The sequence below is a fragment of the Brienomyrus brachyistius genome, chromosome 7, assembly GCF_023856365.1.
Source record: "Brienomyrus brachyistius isolate T26 chromosome 7, BBRACH_0.4, whole genome shotgun sequence".
Taxonomy (NCBI): Eukaryota; Metazoa; Chordata; class Actinopteri; order Osteoglossiformes; family Mormyridae; genus Brienomyrus; species Brienomyrus brachyistius.
The window spans coordinates 8,110,141-8,126,218 of NC_064539.1; the positions used below are offsets into that span (position 1 = coordinate 8,110,141).

The 16,078-nt window shown below is 46.8% G+C and overlaps 2 protein-coding genes across 14 annotated transcripts in view; both read right to left on the reverse strand.

Annotated features, from left to right (window-relative positions):
• Positions 1-788, reverse strand: part of cacna1bb (calcium channel, voltage-dependent, N type, alpha 1B subunit, b) — a 105,691-nt gene extending 104,903 nt beyond the window's left edge. For all 4 annotated transcript variants that reach the window (XM_049019959.1, XM_049019958.1, XM_049019961.1 and 1 more), the window contains exon 1: positions 532-788. In XM_049019959.1, the coding sequence (XP_048875916.1) occupies positions 532-592 (61 nt within the window). In that variant the 5' untranslated portion in view covers positions 593-788. The remainder of the gene's footprint in view (positions 1-531) is intronic.
• Positions 789-2,013: 1,225 nt separating this feature from the next.
• ehmt1b (euchromatic histone-lysine N-methyltransferase 1b) overlaps positions 2,014-16,078 on the reverse strand; it is a 38,583-nt gene continuing 24,518 nt past the window's right edge. For all 10 annotated transcript variants that reach the window (XM_049019819.1, XM_049019820.1, XM_049019822.1 and 7 more), the window contains 21 exons: positions 15,993-16,070; positions 15,440-15,557; positions 13,602-13,715; positions 12,533-12,678; positions 12,255-12,398; positions 11,686-11,912; positions 11,379-11,570; positions 11,146-11,228; positions 10,873-10,979; positions 10,536-10,658; positions 10,138-10,239; positions 9,696-9,800; positions 9,222-9,376; positions 8,900-9,067; positions 8,446-8,590; positions 7,963-8,040; positions 7,720-7,835; positions 6,997-7,083; positions 5,676-5,754; positions 4,226-4,401; positions 2,014-3,873 (listed from right to left, as the gene is read on the reverse strand). In XM_049019819.1, the coding sequence (XP_048875776.1) occupies positions 3,687-3,873; positions 4,226-4,401; positions 5,676-5,754; positions 6,997-7,083; positions 7,720-7,835; positions 7,963-8,040; positions 8,446-8,590; positions 8,900-9,067; positions 9,222-9,376; positions 9,696-9,800; positions 10,138-10,239; positions 10,536-10,658; positions 10,873-10,979; positions 11,146-11,228; positions 11,379-11,570; positions 11,686-11,912; positions 12,255-12,398; positions 12,533-12,678; positions 13,602-13,715; positions 15,440-15,557; positions 15,993-16,070 (2,730 nt within the window). In that variant the 3' untranslated portion in view covers positions 2,014-3,686. The remainder of the gene's footprint in view (positions 3,874-4,225; positions 4,402-5,675; positions 5,755-6,996; positions 7,084-7,719; positions 7,836-7,962; positions 8,041-8,445; positions 8,591-8,899; positions 9,068-9,221; positions 9,377-9,695; positions 9,801-10,137; positions 10,240-10,535; positions 10,659-10,872; positions 10,980-11,145; positions 11,229-11,378; positions 11,571-11,685; positions 11,913-12,254; positions 12,399-12,532; positions 12,679-13,601; positions 13,716-15,439; positions 15,558-15,992; positions 16,071-16,078) is intronic.

A 16,078-nucleotide genomic window follows, 5' to 3' on the forward strand; every position in this document is an offset into this window, starting at 1 on the left:
GGGATTATTTCAGATGATCAGTAATCACAAACATATAACACGCTGGCACATCAGTATTGTTTATTAGAGCTGGTGTTTTGAAGGATTTGGTACGACAAATTAAGAATATTTCAAAGCGCCTGTCATATTTATAAGTTTACTTCTGATACACTTCACACGCATTTACCTTAGGTCTGGAGCTCTTGTTGGGAAGAATATACACGTAATTTTTATTAATATGCCTACTTGTTTATTTGGAATAACACCCAACATTTTGCGTCGATTCAATAGCAATTGTGCAGGATTTGAACCAGATACCTTTCTGCTAATTGGGGTATGTGTATACTGACAGGCTGTCATTAACGAAACGAAATTAAGTATTAAAATGATAAAACACGCAACATACTAAGAAGGATGTTTAAAAGGCAGTATTAAATTATGAAAATTTTAATTTAGTGGAAGTAATGATATTGGACAGCAAGGAACTTATAAATCAGCCCTAAGACTTATTTTATATCAACAATTCTCCGCAGTCTATAGATGTGGTCTTACCATATACAAGAGTAGATCGTCTTTCGGCCCATTTTGAATATTGCGGCGTTGTCCTGTTCATTTTGGTACCAATAGGCGCAGATCCAACAGAAGCACAGAACCAACTTCGGCAGCGTCTGTGTGCCGAGCCGCGTACGCTACGCCCCGCTCTGGAGCCGCAAAGGGTCCGGGTGCCGCGGAATGCGGAAAGGCCGTTTCCGTCCAGTCTCTTAAAAGCAGTTTATCTGCCTAGAGGTCCACGGTCTTCATCGAGTGGCTTTTAGCCCAAACAGACTCCCACCCAGACAAAACCAAAACTCTGATTAAATTACGGACTTCTGCGGTAATCAGGAAGGGGCCGATTATCACTAGTTCACCAGAATTAAAAGCCTGCAAAGATGCAATCAAGTGGGCGAGTTTTACTTAATTTTCCTGAAAAACTGGACAAAAGATGTTTTTTTCCGACTCTCTGCACGTAAGAGATTTTATGTTTGGATTTTGAATTCTGGAACCAACAAAATCCTCTTCAGACAGTACAAAACCGTAAGCATGAATGGATGACAAGAAAAATTAATCCAGCACAGTGAAAGATGTTGGTATTGAGTAGATAGTCATATCATGCTCCAGAATAAAACCCCTGGTACTGTCATTCAGGTGGGGTTTTGGGGGGGGGTTAAAGATGTTGGACAGTATAAAACACCCTGGGGGGGACAGAGGAGGGTCTTGGGCACAATAATTTGTTGCAAGTTTGAATCTCTCCTCTATTGTATGTGAAGTTTACATGTTGCTCTCTCATGGTTCAAAGATGAACCAGTCGTTTATACTGTGAATGTATGTGCCTTCTGAGGGACTGGCATCCCATCCAGGGTGTACCCCAGCCTTACGCCCTGCGAGGGACTGGCATCCCGTCCAGGGTATACCCCAGCCCCGTGCCCTGTCATGGACTGGCATCCCATCCAGGGTGTACCCCAGCCCCGTGCCCTGTGAGGGACTGGCATCCCGTCCAGGGTATACCCCAGCCCCGTGCCCTGTCATGGACTGGCATCCCATCCAGGGTGTACCCCAGCCCCGTGCCCTGCGAGGGACTGGCATCCCGTCCAGGGTGTACCCCAGCCCCGTGCCCTGTCATGGACTGGCATCCCATCCAGGGTGTACCCCAGCCCCGTGCCCTGCGAGGGACTGGCATCCCGTCCAGGGTGTACCCCAGCCCCGTGCCCTGTCATGGACTGGCATCCCATCCAGGGTGTACCCCAGCCCCGTGCCCTGCGAGGGACTGGCATCCCGTCCAGGGTGTACCCCAGCCCCGTGCCCTGTCATGGACTGGCATCCCATCCAGGGTGTACCCCAGCCCCGTGCCCTGCGAGGGACTGGCATCCCGTCCAGGGTGTACCCCAGCCCCGTGCCCTGTCATGGACTGGCATCCCATCCAGGGTGTACCCCAGCCAATTTGGGAGTGCTACTCTAGTCACACCTATACACCACCACGCTTGACATCACATTAAGTGTTTTGTAAATAAATCTGATTTATTAGTAGTAATTTTATTGAAAAAGGGTACAGCCAGTTAGACCGAGCATCATATTTCACTGTCAAGAAATATGCAAGTCTTAATTTTTTTTTTTGCTTTAAGCCATAGGTGGGAATTAGCACAAGATTCTACAATATACTAACCATACTAACCACATTTAAAATGACAGAATTATGCACTTTTACAGTCAACATAGAATTATGAAACAGTTGATAGGCTAACTAGTTACTACAGTAAGAAAACTGGAGGTAAAATTAAATGTGAAAAAAAAAAATCCACAATCTTTTCCACATCTTATTTTACAAGTTGTATTCACTTGGTGAGTAATACAAAATAATAATTAAAAAAAAATATCAGCACCATTTTCAGTTTTCCTCAGTGAGTTCTGACCGGCTTTATTTTTCCCACCACCCGACAAAGAAAAAAAAAAAGATGTTCAATTATTCTTGGCTGAGTGCCTTTTCCTCACAAAACATGCTTCTCTCAACGCCCCATGTTCTATTGGTACAGACATTTTTAAAAAGTTATGAAATCTAGTGCAGTCACGTCTTCCACGTCTTTTGGCAATCCTCCTCGAGTTTCGCGCTGATGACATGGGTCCTCCATGCCGGCTGGCCACGGTCACTGTCCCCGGCGGATGTGGCTCCGCCCCGTCGGCTTCAGCCCGAGTGTGACGATCGGCGCCCAGATCTGCCCAAATGCTCAGCAAGAGCGGCCTCCACTGTGCTCCACGGGAGGGACACCAAGGGAACTACGGTCTCCACAAAACCATGACCCCCACCCCCAACGTTACAGGCCGCATGAGTTCTTCTTAAATGTAACTTGAAAATAATGAACCTAATAATTAAATCTAACGAAGGACATTTGCTTTTAAAATGGCTGTCATGAGCGGCTTGCCTTCTTCGAGAGATGTCAGAATGGCGGAGGGCCAATGGGAATACACAGCTCCTCAACCTACTGCCTCATATATCTAGTTGCAGTAGGTTCATGTTCAAGGTTCATGACCACATTCCTAAAAAAAAAATAATAATAATAATCTCATTTTGTTTACTGGATAACTGGGAACATGACAATTATTGGTCCAATTAAACCGTGAGAAATTAAACCAGTGGCCATCAAGGAACCAAAAAGCCCTGATTTACGTGTCAGTATTTTCCTCAAAGGAATACCTGGTCGTGAATATTTCCCATCAGAAATCTCACTTTTCCTTGCAACAGAGAAAGGTTATGAAGTTATGGCCCAATCTAATGCTACAGATTCCTGCCAGGAAAGACTGAAAACCTCATGAAATGATCAACTCCCCTTTAAAAGCCGCTACCCAAGGAAACCCTGCACAAAACACCGGAAAGCTGTCCACTTTGACCCATATTGCACAGGGAAGCAATACGACATTAGACGGCCTTCTCTCGCCACATGTCATTGAGACTATCGAAATCTTTGCTGGGAAAGTTGGCAAACATCCAGTTTTCAGGGTTCCGTTCAGTGGGGCGGGGGGCAAAAAGCCAAAAGCCTGGAGGGCGATGGGTTCCACTGCACCCGATGAGTCGTGGTTACAATGGCAAGGTGGAGTGAGTGTGGTGTCCCACACAAAGGGGGGGGGGGGGGGGGGTTTGTGCTGGTGTGGGTGGTGCTCGGGCCACAGGGTGGGATTCAGCAGGGGCTGGAGGGTGTGGTAGAGGAGCTGGTGTCAGGGAGGGCGCCGGGCTGCTGGCCCCCGGGCGTGCTGTCTGCCTGCCTCTGGGCGAGGGCGGCCGCCGAGTGCCGGCATGCGGACGAGCCACACTGGCAGCTGAACTGCTTGCCCTTGATCTCCCAGAAGTGGTCGCCGTAGTCGAACCTGCGCCGGCACAAAGATCCAGATGAGAATACAAGCAAATACAGAGAACCTCAGGAAGAACCAGGTGGGTTAAACACGAAATGTAATGCATCTAGCTTCTATGGGCTCCCGGAGCTCGATGAGTAGAGCGCTGCACTAACACAAAGGTCATGGGGTCAAATCCCAGGGAGCACATGCAAAGTGTAACCCTTCCCCCTACTGCAAGTCATTTTGGATAAAACAGTCAGATCGATGCATGAATGTAACAAATATGTCCACAACTGTCAACAATCTTGAGCCAGAAATCCACAATATGTGAGAGTTATTTCGTTGATGGTCTTTTCTTGAAGTGGCGTGCGTGGCTTTGCCGTACCCAATCTCATCGCCGGCACTGATGTTCTTGCTGGCAAAGAAGGCGATGTGGGGGAAGCGGAGGTCCTGGTGAGTGGTGAAGACGCGGACAGGGAACAGGTTGGGCTCGCACATGTGGTTGATGAACCGGCTGATGTTGCCATAGAAGCGGGCATCGATGCAGTATACGTCTCCCACCTGCAGGGGGTGTGTTTGAGCAGAGGACAGCCTTGGGCACCAATCAAGTGAATCGGGCTGACAGAAAGCTCAGAAGTTTCAAAGCAGTACATCGCCAAGAAATTCTCCAAAGATGTCCTCTGATTTTATACTCGCACTATAATATGAGATTGCATTTGTTTTTCTAGCATCCTTTAGCTACTTGCTGGACCAGACACATTGCCCAAATTACATTTCAACACATTATGTATGCAGTGTTTTATATTAAAGTGCAATGACAAAGAGCTCCCAGACTAACGGTTCGCACCAACAATTCTGATTCATTTCAGAACGTCGTCTCATGCAAACTTTAAAAAAGGTACTTAATGTTCATTTAACCTTTGGCCACAAGAACTGGTTGTGGACTGGACTAGTGAATGGCCAAACCTCTGTACCCTAACTATCAATCCATCTCATCACCACCCCCCACCCACAAATCAGTTTGAAGAGATCGGGGGATGGGGGCTATGACAACACATTTATCACCCTCACAATCAGCAATGGCAAGGCTATTTTTAGGGCTCCTCGGTACAGGGAGTGGGCATGAGGCAGGCGAACCAGAAGTAATAAGCCAAGACGGCTTGAACTACAAGCCACCCCCCACCCCGCAAGGGCACTGGCGTGGGGGGGGGGGGGGGGGACTGCCCTACAACAGCAGACCAAAACAGCAGGAAACAGCAGGATAGTAAGGGCCTGCAGGTACACAAACCTCATGGCAAAAGACCACAGCCACAGGCCCTCCCTCACCCTCAAACGGAGAAGGCAGGGTACAGCTGCTCTGTAAAGCAGTTTTTGGGCAACAGCTGAGTGGAGAAATTGATGGACGCCAGTGAACCAACATGTAAACACCCAGCAGACTTCCACCCGCAGGCCAGCAGGGCATTAGCACAGAGGGAGCCTGCAGAAGCCACCGTGCACAAACTGCCCAGCTGACGTCTTTGCACCATGCGGTAAAGTCCATGCTAGCTGACTGACGGAGATCAGCATGACGCAAACCTCACTGGCAAACTTCAAGCCCAGGCGTCTTACAGAAATAAATCCAAGGTAACAGCAGCTCTTTTCCAAACTGTAGATTTATTCCCTGCTTCTCATCTCCAAGGGCATCAAAGATCCAATAAGATACAGACCACCCGCCACAAGATATTTTTTAGGGATGAATTTAACTAAGTAAACTGACCTAACACTGGAAATTTAATAGCCATTTCATTTCGAAGGAACGACTAATTGGGCATCCCTTTGTTCATCGATGAAGTTACCTTGTTGTCCAGATTGAAGAGGTACGAGTCATTCTCCCTGACATCTGCTTCGGCGTCAGTGATGATCTCGCCCACGTACCTGCAGACAGCGGGACTGTCACCCACTGGGGACCTTTTTGAACTTTTTAAACTGAAAAAAATGACACTTGCGACTGGAATTTTCCCAGAGAAAAATTACTGCGGCTAACGTGTGAAAAATCACCAAGTTCCATGTATCTTTCAAGCTCACCTGCATATATTCCTTCTTTGATCGTACTAATCTTTTACTGTACTAACTTGGTCAGAATACAGTGAAAAGATGGAAATAGACCTCCAACATCCCAACTACTTCACCTGCCAATCAATGGCTGCTACATCGGAGGGCTGAGATCTGATTGGAGGAGCACATGACCATCATCAGTAACTGGTGCCCTCAATAAAACTGCATTTTGCAGGTAGCAAAATGGATCCTTTCCGGTTTTCTCCCCCAGAAAAACAAACTGAGAATTTCCAGGCCATAACAATAAATTTATATAAGGTTTCTTACACTTGCGGTGATTAGATCTATAAATATAGTGATTATTTTGTTTTTCATTGCATTTTTAATTTTACATTTCTGGTCACAAGCCAGTACAATTTACAGCCAGAATTGCACCATCTGAGCTTTACGTTCTCACAACACCAAAGAGTCATGGGAATTTACAGAAAACGGTGGGTGCAAAATTGTGTTAACAGCACATGTCTGGGATTTGGGAGCAAAAACTTCAGTGATGTCATGTTAATAAACCACCAATATAAAGTCACCTTGTCTAATGAGACCCAGCTGACCCCAACCAGAAAACGTCAAGGACAACTAAACTGGCCCAGTTGTATGACTAGTGCTGTGATGGGAACCAGAGACAAGTTTCAGCCATCATACAAAGCACTGGTCAATTTCTGTTCATGAAAACTCTGCCATTTAAAGTTTTGAGTCTAATGTTCGATTTTCTGTAACAAAAGACACTGTTTGAAAGCCAGTGGTCGCAAACCGACTTCTCGTGTGCTGAACAAGATTGCTGTCGATCGGGATCAGGTGTTGCTACTACGATCGGAAAAAGGCTGAGAACTGCAGAGCATGAGAAATCGACTCCAGATAAAAATCAGAAAACGAAAAATCAGTTCTTTCTTCAGGGTGTAGGCAGTACAATTTCTTAGGCATATATAAATGTTTTAGGGATGGACAACATTAACTAGTGGTACATGCATTATCAGTCTGAGACCACAGACCTCAAACACCTTGCACATTCCTCTCATCTAGAATTCCCTTTGTCCAATGATGGACCGGACAAACCATGGGACTCACTCGCAGACAAAGGTTCCCTGGGGGATGTCCTGAAGGGCTCGAACTCCCCAACCAGTCTTTGCTGTCCGGAAGACTTGTAGCCGCATCCTAGAATGAGAGCGTGTTTAAAATCGTAGGGATCCAACTGTGACATGAACACTGCACCATCCACAGGCACCCAGCCCTACTTATGGAACTTATAACACATCCAGTATTGAATTATGACCCAGATTGCCTTCCGAAGTAGGTGGGAGCTGGTTTGACAGAAGGATTGTGCCACCTCTGCATTCGTAGTTGACCTGCTCATCTTAGTCACTCAGGATAAGCGCACCACGTCAATTACTCAATCTGGCAGACACTCAAATTCAACTTAAGACACTGCTGAGGCGGAAGGTGACTGGAGAACCTTTGGGGAACACTTGAGAGAACGTCTACTTTCCAACCATGCATCGTGTGGCAGATGGTGCCACCTGACTTACAGGTCATCTGCAAAGTAGCTGGACACCATGTGACTAATCATCCTGCCACCTACCACCCAAAGCAGGCAGTCAGAAGAGACCCAAGATGGTACGGCTAATAGTACCATCCATTTAGGCAACATTAGGTTACCAGAACTCCAGAGAGAGAAGATCAGGAGCCTTTTGGGTAGGTCTTGCATCACATTGGTGCAACAGTAGCTGGCGATGAGTTACAGGGACTAGGGGCTATTTGGGAACAAGTCCACGCTCTTCGCCGTGAAGATACCTCAGGCCGTTCTGAACAACGCGATTCTTGCAGGTCCTCCAGCACGAGCAGGCATGATTGCACTCGAAGATGAGCGGCGGCTCCTCGCGGCAGAACTCTGGAAGGAGACGTCCCTCCTGTCCAGAAAGAAAAAGCAATCAGTTGGGGCTAGACCTCACCTGAACATTCTGAGCCTGTCGGAGAAGAACTGCTACAGAAACCACACCGTCGCCTTTCTTTCTGATGAGTGGCGGCAGGACGCACCTTGTCGTACCAGCAGCGCAGGCTGAGCTGCCCACACATGCAGCTGGTGGAGGAGCAGTCATCTTTGCACACACAGTACTGTTGACCACAACAGATTGAGGTAGAAAGTCAGCGTAAACCTCCAAAAGCAGGACAACATCTGCTGAATGCTAAATTAAGCCCAAAATACGTAACAGTACGCCAAAAAAAACACATTTCAACATGTAAAATAAAGCAGTAAACATAACTGGAGGGCTGGTGACCTCTTGACCACATATGTATTAAAGGAGATTCCACCCACTTTGCAACTACAGACCTCACAGGTAATACTGACAGGAGATACCGTTTGTTTTTAAATCTGCTCAGAATTGGGGGGACCGTGCTTAGTAGGGCACTACGCAGAAATGAAACCAAACTAAAACCTGGAGAACTCACAAGACTGAACTGCAGATATACTTCTACTCAGTATTTGGCGGCTGGCAGCGCACAGTCAAAGCCACCCACCTGCAAGTGAGTGATGTTCTTGTCGATGTTCATGGGTGAAGTGACGCAGTTGACAGGGACATATTTATAGTTGTCGGGACAGGGCTCTGAATCCACCCCATTCACACATGGAACAGGGACCTTCTCGTAGCCACGTGCGATGTCCCTGGTGTTTGGAATGAATGACGTTCATAGACAAAAGCTGAGGACTTAGCAAAACCTGAACATGTTATGTACCTCATGACAAATCCTTGTTTTGAACAAAGGAGTTTTTGGCTATATATATATATATTTTTTTTTAACAAGTGAACAGGACATTTAGGTGCTTTCTGAAAGTAGAAATTGAGTCACAGCTACTGAAATGTCAGATTATCTAATCTCTACTGAACTGGTCAACAACGCTAAGGGCGGAAAAACAGTGACAAATTATCTGAAAGCTTTACTGGGTAAGGAAAAGTGGGAACCAGCGATATACCTGTTGAGGACCTTCTCCTCCTGTTGCGCCTGGGTACCTGCGGCTTCCTTCAGCTTCCGGTTAGCCTGAAGGGTGCTCCATACTTTGGAGTTGTGACTACAGCACTCCAGGGGGGTCTCCCCTTCGCGGTTCTTAAGGTTCACGTTGGCACCGCGTGACAGGAAGAGTCTACAAGTATTTAGGTGGGAGGGGCCGATGCCATGTGACTAAGCTTGACGGGTCATTATATGAAAGTCGTGCAACTATGCATTAGCGTGACCTAAGAAACATCACACATCTATGGGTGCCGAAGTCAGATTATTCAGGGTCAGCTCAAACTCACGTCACGCAGTCCAGCCGGTCCTCCCGCGCCGCAATATGAAGGGGTGAGTCGCCGTGCATGTTGACGGCGTGCAGATCGCACCTCGCGCCCAGCAGGAGCTCGGCGATTTCCACGCAGCCAGAGAAGGCCGCCCAGTGCAGGCAGATGTTCTCCTCCTGTGCACAGCCACCACAGCGTTCATTAAAATGCGGTCAGGAAGGTCTTGGGCAGAATAAATAACAACCTGACTCCAATTAATAAACAGTCAGCTGCATAAACGGGGATATAACTAAAATCCAAAACACACACATATTATATATATATATATATATAAAAAAAGCCTCCTACAGGTATCGGTACAAGGATTCTCTGATGATGCTGAATATTTGAGTAGAGCTTTGACTGAGTGGACATAAAACAACTGTAACTTAAGACTGAGCAATGGGTGAGATTAGCAGAAAATGCTGAAAATCCTACAATCAAAACCTCACTGACCTTGTCTCTGATGTTAATGTCGGCGCCCCTGGAGAGCAGCAGCTTCACCTGGTCCACATGCTTGTACTCCGTGGCCCAGATCACGGCTGTCCACCCACCGTCATCCTGAAATTGACTATATCAATTCACAGCTGCCTATGGCTCAGTTGCACCATAGTCAATTTCTTATTACATCAAAAAAAAATACAACTTCATTTATCGTAGAAATTAGTCAAGGAGGCCACTGTTGATTTGAATTTCTGGAAATTATACTGCGAGTATGACTGCAACAGAGTTTAAAAAGAAATCGATGAAACCCATTGAAGGAACGGCAGATCAGCATAGGCCAGATTGTGGATGGTGATGGGTTCCGTGTACACAAACATATGGTGGGAACTGCCCAGTAGCCATGACCACAGCACACACCAGCAACAAGGATGAAGGAGCCAGAGCATCTTCCCACCTGACAGTTGATATCTATCGAGCAGGTATCCAGCAGGTGTCGCACAATGTCATAGTGTCCTATTTTAGCAGCCAGGTGCAGACACGTCGAGCCTTCCACATCCTGAAATGGATGGTCCGATTACGCGAGAATAGCACGCTACAGGAAACCACCGCATCGCAGCTGAATGAGGTCCCGCTGAAAGCCAGGCTGCCTTCCTTAATGGTGCTATTTTAATAACTCTCATTAAATTCTAAGAACTTCTCAGATCCCATTAACACAAACTAAAGACTCATGGGAAGTTTAGAACCTCTCTGTATTCTGAAGAGCAAATATTCGTGAAGTGAAGTTCTAGGGTTCCGCAGCTCGTTGCAGCATAAATTCACAAGGGGGGAAAGTGTCGAGGAGTCAGGACTGACCTTGTGGCTCACTATGGCACCAGCCCTGAGAAGATACCGGACTGTCTCCAAGTGGTTGTTCTCGCAGGCATCCATGAGAGGTGTTCTCTGGTCATCGTCACACATGTCAAGGTTTGCACCAGCCTAGAACAGAACGGGTCAGATTTTTCAGCCTCCTACCTCTCTTTACTGCCCACAGAAGATCCATTTGGAAAGCAGATCATGGTACCAATGGCAACAAGTCTGTTCTCTAATGCATGCTGTTGGCGCAAGCATCTAAGAAATTAAATCCAAATCCTATGCATTAGCAGAATCACCACACTCCTGATCCTAAATGAAACTGTACCGAAAACCTTACCTGCACAAGCAGGTGACAGACTTCCTGATGTCCTGCTTCGGCAGCTACATGCAGGGGTGTACGCTTGCTCTGGCTCTCCATCTTGTAGTTGGGGTCTATTCCATCCACTAAGGCAAAGAAATAGAATCGTTGAAATGGAAGGACTAGAGTAAATAACAGGGCTTTCTTTCTACTTTAAAGTTCAATTTAAATCTGCTTTTAAAAGTTCAATGACTGAGGACAACCATAGATGGGGGCGTGGGGTGAAATCATACCCCCCCAAAAAAAACCTACCTAGCATCAGCAGGACCTTCTGGAGCTCCCCTTGCTTGGCTGAAATATATAGCTGCTTTGGGTGGAATCGCAGTTTCTTAGGCCTTGAACAGAGCAGGTAAAATAAGACTTTATTACTCTCTACCTATAGAACAACAACATTTTCAAGAAGGGAGATGACCAACAAACATCGGGAATATGCAGAACATCTTCTATGGGAAATGACCATTACCATCAAAGTGCTTCAAACCTACTTCTCTGCATCCAAAGCAAGAAGTACGCTCTCCAGAGTCTCTTTGGGTGGTCCTGGCGTTGGCGCGGATCCGAGCCCCAGTCCCATGGCCATGGCAGCCTTGGACCCAGGTGACTGAGTGTCAGACATTTCTGGGGTTCTTGGCAAAGAGCTGTCTGCTCGGTGGTCATTAGACCTGGGCACATGAGCTAGACTGTAATGGGAGGAGAATAGCGTCTTTAAGCCAATCGCTCTAGCCATAAGGATGATATGACATTGATAACGGTAAAGGATATTTTCACAATTTGAGAACTGCAGCAGAGACAGACCCCCCAGTGGTGGTGTCGGCCTTGCCCTCCAACACAGTGGGCATCTTCGGGCCTGGGGAGAGGGGTACCATGGAGGTCGTGTCTGCCTTGGCGATAGTTACTTCCTTGGCCTTGCCTGCATCCTCGCCACAGTGTGGGCAGAAGGTCTGACCCTTCAGCACAGAGGCACAGACCCGATGGAAGCGGTGAGAGATGTTGCTGTCCGGTTGGCACTCCATAAAGGTCCCCTTCACCGTCCAACATAAACAAACCAAGATGCGGGAGTTAACAACCCGCCACTAGCTCATCCTCTTGCATTGTAGGAGGGTATCTTGTCAAGCCCAGGACCTCTACTTCGGTAGTTTCAGAGACACAGGAAGAGCCAGATGTGGTGGTGACAATGAAACGGGGTACAATTAGACCCATGACCAATACCCCTGAGAGAGGAGTGAGGTGGGGAAATACACAACCCCACCCTTTCCTTTGATCCCAGAAATCCCAAAAAGCACTGACCAAAAGTGGATTCCGGCAAAGTGTGAAATGCTTGTAGCACAAGACTAGAAATGGGCTCCGGAGAGACGTCGACTTACCGCCCGGCAGAAGTAGCCGCAACCGGGACAGCACTGGTGCTTGACCATGCCGGCCCGATGATCCTCGCACAAAACCAGGAGCTGTACCGTGTTGGAGGGCCGCATCATCTCGTGTTTTGTCACACTGCTCTGACAGCGACTTAGCTACGAGGACACAAATGCACATGTTGATGGTTCGGAGACAGTGTCGAAGGTGAGAATTATGTTCATTTGCATAAAAACTAGGAGCTACGTTTTAGAAGGAAACCCAGATTTGACATTGACAGAGTCCAGCCTACCTGCCCATCCACGCTCTCTGTAGCCATGCACTTCCTGTTTGCCAGCGTGAGGATCTCTCGACTCTTTGGCGTCTCCATTCGGCAGCTGCACAAGGGCAGTTCCTGCACCAGGTCCGTCTCCACCCCCCCTGGACCTCCAGGCAGACCTAGACATGAAGAATACTGCTTACTCTCATTCTGCTTGGAAGGAGGCCAAAACAAGCATTTTCTTGAACATTTTCTTTGTTTCTTCAACAATCTGATGACACCCACAGACAAATACATGAGAACCCACAGCAGCAAATCAAACATCCAGATGAGAAACTCATTCTCCTGGAGCCTGTAATCAGCAAGGGACTTTAAACTGCTCTCTAACAGACTCATATTTCAGTCTTACAGCAAACCCAAACGACGCGCGACATTCTCGTCCGACTAAAGTACAGAGGTTCGAGGCACTACATGACAAACTACCAAATTCTTCAGTCTGTTACACAACAGTGTTTTAAGTCACCACCAGGGGGAGCCAATCCCACCAAGTATATTCATGGATCATTTGGCCAGAGTAAGGAGGTCAAGATCTATAGCAGTAAGGTTCACATCCTTCCCTAGAAGACACAGTCTTTTGGAGACCACAGAATAGACAATGTGGTAAAAACAAATTATATTTACCAACTAGTTTGTTTACCACACCAAGTCAATGAAGCAATGATGATGCAATTACCCCAAGAAAACCAAGTTTATACGGTCCTCTTGCCATTTATACATCTCCGGAACAAATCTGGACAATTGTACAATATTTTGGTTATATACTTTGAAAGAAGACCTGGAATTAAGTCGGAAAATTCTACCTTGAGCCTCAACCTTTACGACGGCATGCAAACTCCCATTTGTCAGTATTTTTTAACCACCCAATGAAATTTGATTCCCTGGAACAAAAGTCTACACAGTGGGTCCTGCTTTTAGCAAAAGACAATGCACATAACCACAAGGGAGTGTCAAGGGCAGCCATGTCTTTACAGTAACCATTGCTTGTATTTATCCTGACTCTACAAAGAGGACCAATAGAAACAAAGACCCCCAAGCCTCTCACCTGATTGCTGGGACACAAGAAACTCCTCCTGGACTTCTAGGTTCAAGGAGACCAGAGGCACCTCCGTGTACTCCTTACTGGTGTTTAACTGTGACTGGACCTCCACCTCATTCCCTGTTTGGATCAAAGCGTGTGGCAACAGTCAACACAATATCCAAAACCATTAAAACGCTTCCCGGCTTAACATGACTTTGATCAAGACACTCCATATAGCCCAGAATTCCTTTCAATTTACACCCCCAAGAATCCGCACAGATGTGTGTGACGGATGCGAAAGTATTTAATTTTCATATTCCGAAAACGAACAGGGTAAGTGGCATAATGTAATGAAGACTAAAGGCAGGAAGTATATGAACGTATAGTGTGAAAGTCATCCAACAGCTCAAGACAAGTCTGTTGAGAAGCAGCTCCCAAATCTACAAGCTACTGTCAGCGGCCCCACAAGTTATATAATTACCTTTCATGTCAGGGCTACCCCTGCCAGTCTGCCACTTCAAAATTAAAGTCCCAAAAAAGAATACTTTGAATAATAATGAATCTCAGAGTCACTGCAGAAAAGCAACTCAAATCCACAGTTTCTCTGAACATTTATACAGATATTCGGTCAATTTAACCTCAAATATGGATCTATAAGACTCCGAATTAAAATCCAGAACGCGAACAGTACTTTTAGCTAATATAATGAAACGAACAGAAAATTGCCTACTGAAATTAAGTACGAATAAAATTCCGATACCAAGAAGTTGTCATGTTACTAAATATGTAATTTGAAGTAGGGAGGGATGGTACATACTGTCCTGCTGGCTAATGAGGGGGGGGGTGCCATATTCATATCCCAAAACTACTACAGTAAAATTGCATTATAATGGACTTCAAGGGGGGCGGCATGGTGGTGCAGTGGTTAGCACTGTTGCCTCACACCTCTGGGACCCGGGTTCGAATCTCCGCCTGGGTCACATGTGTGTGGAGTTTGCATGTTCTCCCCATGTCGTCGTGGGGTTTCCTCCGGGTATTTCCCCCCACAGTCCAAAAACATGCTGAGGCTAATTGGACTTGCTAAATTGCCCGTAGGAATGCATGTGAGAGTGCATGGTATGTGAGTGTGCCCTGCGATGGGCTGGCTCCCCATCCTGGGTTGTTCCCAGCCTCGTGCCCATTGCTTCCGGGATAGGCTCCGGACCCCCCGCGACCCAATAGGATAGGCGGTTTGGAAAATGGATGGATGGACTTCAAGGGACCTGGCAAAACAGTCCATTATATCCAAAGTCCGTTATATCCAGAGTTGCTGTTTGCCCAGGACACCATTTACTCATGCCACAGCCCAGCAGACACACTTGTGGTACAGATTATTATATTGTACATGTAGTAATTCAACTTTACCTGAACAGATGCGTGACTATTAATAATTCCTACTAGGTATCTGCGCTGGATATCACTGGCAAAACTACAGCTAAAAGCGGCCCCGGGGACCAAATTGTTTGTCCGTTATAAGTGAAATTCCGTTATATGGGAGTCCGCTATATCCGATGCTTTTTCTGCATGTTCTGAAAGGCGCACAGCCGGGACCGGCGGACCTCATCCGATATAGACGATATTCCGTTATGAGAGAGTCCGCTATAACGGGATTTTACTGTAACTATTATTTTTCCCTCAATGGATCAACAGCACCTCTCGGAACCCGAACAGGAAATTCTTCCTCGCTTCCAGGGAAGCTAATCTGCTCTAAATACCACACGGTCGCGGTAGGGAGCCACCGGGGGGGGGCGCAGCAGCCAGCCTTACACACTCCATACGCATTTAGACATCCCATTTATCAGGGATTTATCAAAAGGACGTACCTGGGAGGCCCTCGGCCTTCGATTGCTTCTTCCTCTTACGCTTCCTGGATGTGTGCAGCCAGGGCTTCTCTCCTTTCATTTTCTTTTTCATCCTCTTTTTTAGGCTGGACTCTGAGCTCTGAAGCACCGGGAGGCATAAGACATGGGGGTGACACATTAAAAACTCCAAGGGCATTTGATGCAACATCACAAAAAAATAATAATAAACTGCTCCATATCTCAAACTGTTTTCTGGCTACTGTGGCACCGGTTTGAGGAAATGACTGGTAACTAAACGCGACGCACCATAGAGAAATGCACACGCTGTTCAAACATGCAATACACAATTTTTACATGTTTTCCTATTTATCACGTTCTGATTTTTTTTTGCAGACGCATTTGCAGTGACACAGAACTGAGAAAGTAAGGCCAGACAGTCCCTGGAGGAATCAAGGGCTAAGGGCCTTGCTCAGGAGCCCAATGCTGAAATTACTCTGCCAACCATGGGATTAGAACCAGTAACCTTCTGATCACGGGTGGGTCTGTATTAAAAGCAGATTGGGTGAAATATTACCAGGTCCGAGTCGTTGCCCTCCTCCTCTCCTTCGTCGTCACCAGATTCCTCAGATTCCTGCTCCCTTACAAGCTGGCCCTTTGTTC